General features: G+C 38.1%; 1 protein-coding gene across 14 annotated transcripts; it reads left to right on the top strand.

Moving 5' to 3' along the window:
* The first annotated feature begins 3,416 nt into the window (after positions 1 to 3,416).
* On the top strand, positions 3,417 to 8,123 carry LOC140173440 (uncharacterized). 14 transcript variants are annotated; one of them, XR_011862262.1, is made up of 5 exons: positions 3,420 to 3,822; positions 3,918 to 4,004; positions 4,199 to 4,327; positions 4,697 to 6,858; positions 7,725 to 8,123. XR_011862262.1 is itself a non-coding variant. In XM_072196903.1 (4 exons), the coding sequence occupies exons 1-4, from the start codon at positions 3,760 to 3,762 to the stop codon at positions 4,735 to 4,737; spliced, it is 315 nt and encodes a 104-aa protein (XP_072053004.1). In that variant the 5' UTR covers positions 3,417 to 3,759; the 3' UTR covers positions 4,738 to 6,810. The 14 variants fall into 14 exon arrangements, 6 of the variants coding, with proteins under 6 accessions (XP_072053004.1, XP_072053010.1, XP_072053007.1 ...); XR_011862266.1 differs by lacking the exon at positions 4,199 to 4,327 and having other exon boundaries at positions 3,417 to 3,822; positions 4,738 to 6,858; XM_072196903.1 differs by lacking the exon at positions 7,725 to 8,123 and having other exon boundaries at positions 3,417 to 3,822; positions 4,204 to 4,327; positions 4,697 to 6,810.
* The last annotated feature ends 1,045 nt before the right edge of the window (positions 8,124 to 9,168 follow it).

The raw sequence follows: 9,168 nt of genomic DNA, 5'->3' as shown, positions 1-9,168 counted from the left end.
TCTGAATGGAGCATCATAGGTCTCTTCTATGATGGTCTGTCTGAACTGTCCAAGATTTCATTGGACAGCTCTGCTGGAGGATCTCTTCATCTGAAGAAGATGCCTGCAGAAGCTCAAGAACTCATTGAAATGGTTGCAAATAACCAATTCATGTACACTTCTGAAAGGAATCTTGTGAACAATGGGACGAATCAGAAGAAAGGAGTTCTTGAGATTGATACTCTGAATGCCATATTGGCTCAGAACAAAATATTGACTCAGAAAGTCAATATGATTTCTCAAAGTCTCTCTGGAATGCAAGCTACACCAGGCAGTACTAAGGACGCTTCATCTGAAGAAGAAGCTTATGATCCTGAGAACCCATCGATGGAAGAGGTGAATTACATGGGAGAACCCTATGGAAACACCTATAATCCTTCATGGAAAAATCATCCAAATCTCTCATGGAAGGATCAATAGAGACCTCAACAAGCTTTCAACAACAATAATGGTGGAAGAAACAGGTTTAGCAATGGCAAGCCTTTTCCATCATCTTCTCAACAACAGACAGAGAATTCTAAGCAGAGCCACTCTGACTTAGCAACCATGGTCTCTGATCTAATCAAAACCACTCAAAGTTTATTGACTGAAACAAGGTCCTCTATTAGAAATTTGGAGGCACAAGTGGGTCAGCTGAGTAAGAAAGTTACTGAACTCCCTCCTAGTACTCTTCCAAGCAATACAGAAGAGAATCCAAATGGAGAGTGTAAGGCCATCAACATGGCCGAATTTGGAGAGGAGGAAGAGGCAGTGATCGCCACTGAGGAAGACCTCAATGGACGTCCACTGGCCTCCAATGAGTTCCCTAGTGAGGAACCATGGGAATCTGAGGCTCACACTGAGACCATAAAGATTCCATTGGATTTACTTCTGCCATTCATGAGCTCTGATGAGTATTCTTCCTCTGAAGAGGATGAAGATGTCACTGAAGAGCAAGTTGCTAAGTACCTTGGAGCAATCATGAAGCTAAATGACAAGTTATTTGGTAATGAGACTTGGGAGGACGAACCCCCTTTGCTCACCAAAGAACTGGATGACTTGACTAGGCAGAGATTACCTCAAAAGAGACAGAACCTTGGGAAGTTCTCAATACCTTGTACATTAGGCACCATGACCTTCGAGAAGGCTCTATATGACCTAGGGTCAAGCATAAACCTCATGCCTCTCTCTGTAATGGAGAAGCTAGGGATCTTTGAGGTACAAGCTGCAAGAATCTCACTAGAGATGGCAGACAACAAGAAAACAAGCTTATGGACTTGTAGAGGATGTTCTGGTAAAGATTGAAGACCATTACATCCCTGCTGATTTCATAGTCCTAGAGACTGGAAAGTGCATGGATGAATCCATCATCCTTGGCAGACCCTTCCTAGCCACAGCAAAGGCTGTGATTGATGTTGACAGAGGAGAATTAATCATTCAAGTGAATGAAGAATCCTTTGTGTTTAAGGCTCAAGGATATCCCTCTGTAACCATGGAGAGGAAGCATGAAGAGCTTCTCTCAAAACAGAGTCAAACAGAGCCCCCACAGTCAAACCCTAAGTTTGGTGTTGGGAGGTTCCAACATTGCTCTGAGTATCTATGAGGCTCCATGAGAGCCCACTGTCAAGCTACTGACATTAAAGAAGCGCTTGTTGGGAGGCAACCCAATGTTATATTTATCTATTTTCCTTTGTTATTTTATGTTTTCTATAGGTTGATGATCATGTGAAGTCACAAAAACAATTGAAAAAGAAAAAACAGAATGAAAAATAGAAAGAAAAATAGCACACTCTGGAGGAAAAGCTTGCTGGTGTTTAAACGCCAGTATGGGTAGCAGATGGGCGTTTAACGCCCAGTCTAGCACCATTCTGGGCGTTTAACGGCAGAAAGGGGCACCAGACTGGCGTTTAACGCCAGAAAAGGGCAGCAGCCCGGCGTTTAACGCCAGGATTGGCAGAAAAGGGCATTTTTGCACGCCACTTGGTGCAGGGATGAGCTATCCTTGACACCTCAGGATCTGTGGACCCCACAGGAGCCCCACCTACCCCACTACTCTCTCTCTTCTTCACCCACTCACCAATCACCTCAATACGTCTTCCCCAAAAACCCCTCACCTATCAAATCCCACCATTCTCTTCAACACTCACATTCATCCTTCATAAAACCCCACCTACCTCACCATTCAAATTCAAACCACTTTCCCTCCCAAACCCACCCATAATGGCCAAACCATACCCCCTTCTCCACCCCTATATAAACCCATCTTCACCCCCTCATTTTCACACAACCTAAACACTACTTCTCCCCATTGGCCGAAACACAAAGCCCCCTCCATCTCCTCTATTTCCTGTTCTTCTACTCTCTTCTTTCTTCTTTTGCTCGAGGACGAGCAAACCTTCTAAGTTTGTGTGGTAAAAGCTTTACTTTTCGTTTTTCCATAACCATTTATGGCATCTAAGGCCGGAGAGACCTCCAGAAAGAGGAAAGGGAAGGCAAAAGCTTCCACCTCCGAGTCATGGGAGATGGAGAGATTCATCTCAAGGGTGCATCAAGACCACTTATATGAAGTTGTGGCCATGAAGAAGGTGATCCCCGAGGTCCCTTTCAAACCCAAAAAGAGTGAATATCCGGAGATCCGACATGAGATCCAAAGAAGAGGTTGGGAAGTTCTTACCAACCCCATTCAACAAGTCAGAATCTTAATGGTTCAAGAGTTCTATGCCAATGCATGGATCACCAAGAACCATGATCAAAGTGTGAACCCGGACCCAAAGAATTGGCTTACAATGGTTCGGGGGAAATGCTTAGATTTTAGTTCGAAAAATGTAAGGTTGGCACTCAACTTGCCCATGATGCAAGGAGATGAACACCCCTACACTAGAATGGTCAACTTTGATCAAAGGTTGGACCAAATCCTCATAGACATTTGTGAAGAGGGCGCTCAATGGAAGAGAGATTCAAGAGGGAAGCCGGTTCAACTGAGAAGGCATGACCTTAAGCCCGTGGCTAGGGAATGGTTGGAGTTTATCCAACGCTCAATCATTCCCACTAGCAACCGGTCCGAAGTTACTATAGACCGGGCTATCATGCTACAAGAAAAATACCCATTCAGCCACACTTTTTTTAAGCTATATTTGAAAAGCGTAGCCTATTCATAGAATAGGCTACGCTTTTCTCAGTGTTGCCTTTTTATAAGAGAAAAGGAAACACAATTCTGGCATCATTTAAAAAGTGTAGCCTTAGGTATTATAGAAATCACTTATAAAGCGTAGCCGTATGTTAATATCTATGGATTCACTTTTTGTATCAAAGAGAACATTTTTAAAGGATAGTCTATTTATTTTGGATACACTTTAAAAATAATGCCTAATATATCTAAAACCAAAAGCTTAACACTTGGTAAATTTTTGTCCCTTCAAAACTCACACTTAGTAGCTTTCAGAAACCCTCTCACCGTCAAAGAAGAAACCTCAGTGAAATTTTTTTGTCTCTTTTTCAATTTTCCTTTTCTCCAAAACACTTCGTTCGCGAAAGTGCGACACTCAGCTCATCACCCTGATCATCATATCGCACTTCGCCACTCAGCTCATCACCTTCGCCCCCCACTCAGCTCATCACTTTCGCCACTCTCCGTCGCCACTCACCGTCGCTCCTATTCTCCGCTCACCATTCACCACTCAGCATTCACCACTTGCCACTCACCATCGCTTCTATACGCCCTTCTGCATTGATCGTCGCTGCATGCTCCCCATCGTCGTCTCTGCGCTCGGCATCGTCCTCTCTGCGCTCACCATCATCGAGAAGGTATGTATTGAATTTCCGATTTTAGGGTTCCGATTTTAGGGTTTTTAATTTGGGATTTGGTACAATAATTTGGGTGATGATGTGTTGTGGCGCAGGTGAACTCGTGGACTGTAGTAGGAATAGGAGGCTTTACTGTTCGTGGACTTCGTGTCGTAGACTTCACGATTCTCTTTTCATCGAAGGTGAGTTTCTCAGAGAATGTGAATTCTAACTTCATAGTTTCGTGAATTGAATGGATGCTTTGCTCTGTATTCTCTCTGGTTTTATTATTGCATTAGGGGCAAAGCTTTTTTGTTCCTCTATTGTGTACGATTGAATTTGTGCTATAGAGTTCCTGTTCTTGTTATGTAATTTGTATTAATGGAATCCAAAACAGTGCAGGGGCATTTGAGTTTTGAAATACTTTCAATTCTTATTATTAGTCTTCAATATGTAGTGCAAGATCACTTGGAGGATTTTAATTGGTGTTGCCATGGAATATGTAATCCGACAGCCCATTCCAGAGGTAAGCAGCACTGTATTTCTCAAAATTTGGAGGTGAAAAAGTTTCTGATTGATGCACTAATTTATGAAGTTTTATTCCTTAATTTGTCTTCAATTTTTTAAAACTTTTGCTTCAATTTACTTGTGTAACTTGATGTATTCTTGAACTATGTGTTATGTGCATTGGTGGAGATTTTGCTACTTGTGTTCAGTGCAGTAAATTGCCGGTCCTACTTGTATTCAGTGCTGTGAGATTTTGCTAATCAACATGTTTGCTAGTAAATTTAGAAGTTCATATAGTTCTAATTTCTACTGTGTTGTGTGCCTGTGTCCTTTCTCGACATCCATTTGTTGACTTATTTTGGTGTTGCATGTTATTTTGTGCTTTCAGTTGATTTCCTGAGATTTTCAATTTCTGCTGAGTGTGATTAGGTTATTAGGGTTCCTAATCCCCATTATCAAGAACAAAACACATAGCTCAAGTTGTTGCAGCTGGGCTCAATCTTCCTTTTGAAGAAGGCCCCCAGTGTAATGTTAGCCACTCAGGTCCAATTTCTGCAAGGAAGGCTGTTTAATTTCACTGCCTGCTTCATAATATTTTTAGCCCTCAGTTATAATCTTTCTTTTATTCTCTTTCACGTATATCTGTTTTGATTAATCAGTTGTCAGTTTGTCACTTGAAGTCCATTTTACTGTACAAGTAGTGGAAGATCTCTGTGAGTGCTATTTTGGTCCTTCATTTGAACTTCTTTCACATGATAAGGTAAGTGAGATGTTTAACGGCACTTTTATATGCTCTGCTGATCACCCTGTACCACCATAGTAAAATTGCCAATTGAAAAAAAATTTATGCTATACTCTGCAATTAGGGTTAAATTTAATTAGGATTCTATATCACAATTTCATATTTAATTAGGGTTTTTCTATGTCTGGTTCAATTTCTGCCGTGCTGTCTGTGTTAGAAGCTTTCTCGTGCAGAATCGCATTTGACCGCTGCTTGTTATTATTAGTGTTGAATTCTAATTTTGTTCTTTATTCAATTTGTCATGAATTGACTTTGGTTTTATTTGATGGTTTCCTGTGGTTCTGATTTTATGGTTCTGTGAAATTTGAGAGGTTTGGGATTCCGATTTAGGGTTTTTATTTGGGGGTGTTAGCTACTGGATATACCACTGATAGGAATTGGGGGTTTTAGCATTATACTGCATGATCAATGCCGAGCAGCAGACTTTCATTTTCTCTCAGTGACATTTAATCGGAAAAGAGGAGAAACTATTAGTAAGTGTAGCTTCTGCTAAAGAGCTTCTCTTCAAGTGGTATTTCAGGGTAACTCAAGAGCTTCTCTTCATCTTTATATTCATGTTTGGACGGCAAGTACTAAACTTTACCATTACAGACTAACTGTGATGCAAAATGCAAGCTTCCATTTGGATTAAGTTAAAGGGTACTTCATTTTGTACCTTTATCTATATATGCTATACCTGCATGCAAATGGGCGTTGAATTCTTTGGATATGCATGGCTTAGTTAGCATTTAATTGGTTCAACTGTATGGACTCTTGAAATATATTAAAAATATATATGATTTTTTTTCCTACCCAATTGCATAGGCAGTCAAATAATGCACACTTAGGAAATAGTTTCTTTTTGATTCCGTGGTTTATTCTTCTTAAGTGACTTGCATAATACATATTAGTGTTTTACATGTAGAAGATCAAAGTTTGTGAGATTGAGGGATTGTCAATAGACTAAAATGTATTCATAGCTTCTCCTAACCTGATCAAGCATGGTGGGGCTACAGATTTAATATGGTTTAAGGTATCAAGCCCATGAACTCCAAGGGAGAAGCTTACCAAATAATGCTATCAACTTTTTTCCTGCATGATAATGATGATTATTATTGCTATTTTTATTTTTGTATGAAAATAAGCAAGAAGAATTTTGTACCTTATGATGGAAATAATTGTCAAGGTTTGAGCTGATATTAAATGAAGTTTTGTAGTTGACTGATCTATAAACAGGTTATTGTTTCCCATGGAGATTGTGACAACTGCAGCTGAACTTGGAATAAAGCTAAACACTACCACAGTTAAAGAATCTGAACAAATGAAGAAAAAACTGGTTTACAACCCAGAGCTGAAATTAGCATTACTCTTTCTTTTAGTTGCATTGTCATAGCTACTGGTTTAAGCTATGTACCTACCTTATTTTAATTTAACTTTTTTGCACAAGACAGCTATAAGAAATGCTTGATTACAAGTAAAGCAAGTTGATTCCTTCGTGCCAAACAGAGTTGGAGTTCTAGTTCCAATTTTAGAGTTGTCTTCAGGGATTATTGAGTAACTTTTTAACTTTGAATTTGCTAGTATATTTCTTATAGGAAGGGCATCTTTTGGGAATTGGGAAGGGTATATTAAATTGTGACTAAAAGGAAACCTTTTTACTAGTATACTTTGTGGCAGGATTTATTGTAACTTTGAATCTCCCAATGATTTTTATTGTTGCTTTATGATGTGGAGGCTGCTGTGAGTTATGAGATTGGAGTCATTTTCAGGTTTGATTTGCATTTATTTAATTTTCTATAGCGAATGTGATTTCTTTTCAAGTAGGTGCTTCTCTATGTGGATGAGAAGAAAATAGCAGCTTTATTTTTCCAATGATTGTTATGGTATTTAATTAAACTGATATAATCTGCAATGCAATTTTTTGTACCTTTGACTATTGTATCAACATGTAGATAACCTTTCTACTGAATCTGTTGCTCAGATATTTAGAAAAAAGAAGCCCAAGAAGTAAAACTCAAACTTGTTTACAATTTCATAATTACTAAGGGGCCTATTTTGATCATCCCTTATTTTGATGAACAAGTTCTCATGAAAAAGGATTGGTATAAGAAGTGAGGACCTAGAAGATTCATTGGAGTTGTTGATAAAGGGTTGTAGCATGTCCCTTTCATTTGCATTAATATATATCATTCATTTTAACTTGTGCCGGTCATATTTGGGATGTTTGTGTACAAGGCTGCAGTTCTAGTTCAAGTTAATAGAGACAATGAAGACTTGCAATTAGTATTTCCAGAAAATGACTTACTCAATTGAATGATATTTTATTTGAAGGGAAATGAAGAGAGCTATAACCAAAGCTATGCACCAGAAGATGCAGCTTTGATATGTCCATTTTTATTTTGTTCATTCCAATTTAAGATTCCGATCATAGTTCTCTATTAATGAACTGAGTTTGATTGAGTTGCAAAAGTAATATATGTAGTGTAATATGAATGCAGGCAATAATTAGGGGTGTGACATGGCTTCTACATTATTTTTGGAATGTACACAATTAGCATGTTTATTTGATTCTCGATTTGGTAGTGAATTTGTTTGAAGTTATTTATTATGATGATGAATTGTTGATTTGCTGCAGATTGAGCATTAAGATCCAGTTGCATCTGATGCATTCCATGAATGGTAACCGCCGATGATTTAGATCGAGTCTCCATTTGGAACTGGGAACACCGCCAATGCTGCTCTGCTCTCTGCTCGCCCGGTCTTCATCAAGAATTTGTTTCAATATATGTTCAATTCAGTCGCAGATGTTAGGTGCTCTATTTGACATCAATTTGTTTTTTTTCTCTTCTATCAGAAGATTAATAACTTTTATTAGAAGATACTTGTGTAGGATACAATATTTTGGTTTTTTATAGTTTAGTAGTAATAAATTCTAAGTGATCTAATGTATATTTTGATATGGGTATGTTTAATTTAGTGTGAGATGTATGAATACTCATTTATGATCATCCCAATATTTTTAGTTCATTACAAATATATTTTGTTAAAGGATAATTTTTATTATTTAAAGAATATTGTATGGTATTATTATGTATTTATTTTTATTTTATAATTTTTGACTAATTTAATTAAAAAATAGGATTATATATATAATCATATTACTAAATATTAGGTTTTAGAAAAAAAAGTTATTAGAATATATATATATATATATATATATATATATATATATATATATATATATATATATATATATAGAAAACAAAGAAAAAAACAACGAGGAATCTAAGGCTACACTTATATATAGTAGCTATAGTATAAAAAAAAAGAAGAGGGATCTAAGGCAACACTTATAAAAAGTAGCTATGGTATACAATGTGGCTACGCTTTACAAGTGATGCAGTAGCGTTGAAAAGCGTAGCCTATTCTGAAAAAATGAAAGCTGAAAAGCGTAGTCGTTGGTCCTGGACAGCATCACTTGAAAAACGTAGCCTATTCCCAAACGCCAAAAGCGTAGCCCTTGGTGCAGAAAAGTGTAGCCTTTGAGAAAAGGCAACGGCTGAATAGGAATCACCCCAAAAAGCGTAGCCATAGCCCAAAAAGCGTAGCCGTAGCCTAAGGCATCATTTTTTTCACTTTTAGCTACACTTTTCAAGTGTACCTGAATGGGTGTTTTTCTTGTAATATGCATCATGAGTGGAGAAGAAGTAGAAGTTCATGAGGTTATATTCTAAGATCTTTATAAGGTGGCGGACAAGTCCTCTACCTTGGCAAGTTTAGCCTTCCCTCATCTCATTTGTCACCTCTGTAATTCAGTTGGAATTAACATAGAGGGTGACATCCTCATTGATGAGGACAAGCCCATCACTAAGAAGAGGATGGAGCAAAGAAGAGATCCCACTCATGGAAATGAGGAGATTCCTCATCATGAAATCCCTGAGATGCCTCAAGGGATGCACTTTCCTCCACAAAACTATTGGGAGCAAATTAACACCTCCCTAGGAGAATTGAGTTCCAACATGGGACAATTAAGGGTGGAGCACCAAGAACATTCCATCCTTCTCCATAAAATTAGAGAA

This window comes from Arachis hypogaea, chromosome 6 (assembly GCF_003086295.3).
Source record: "Arachis hypogaea cultivar Tifrunner chromosome 6, arahy.Tifrunner.gnm2.J5K5, whole genome shotgun sequence".
NCBI classification, from domain to species: Eukaryota; Viridiplantae; Streptophyta; class Magnoliopsida; order Fabales; family Fabaceae; genus Arachis; species Arachis hypogaea.
The sequence above is the reverse complement of the archived record's forward strand: the minus strand, read 5'-3'. Positions and strand labels throughout refer to the sequence as shown.

What these genes read in the sequence shown, in the direction of transcription:
- LOC140173440 (XM_072196903.1), top strand. Translation starts at nt 3,760, where the DNA reads ATGCTCCCCATCGTCGTCTCTGCGCTCGGCATCGTCCTCTCTGCGCTC. An exon ending in CGCTCACCATCATCGAGAAG is followed by an intron (nt 3,823 to 3,917) that starts GTATGTATTGAA and finishes GTTGTGGCGCAG; the next exon opens with GTGAACTCGTGGACTGTAGT. An exon ending in CGATTCTCTTTTCATCGAAG is followed by an intron (nt 4,005 to 4,203) that starts GTGAGTTTCTCA and finishes AAAACAGTGCAG; the next exon opens with GGGCATTTGAGTTTTGAAAT.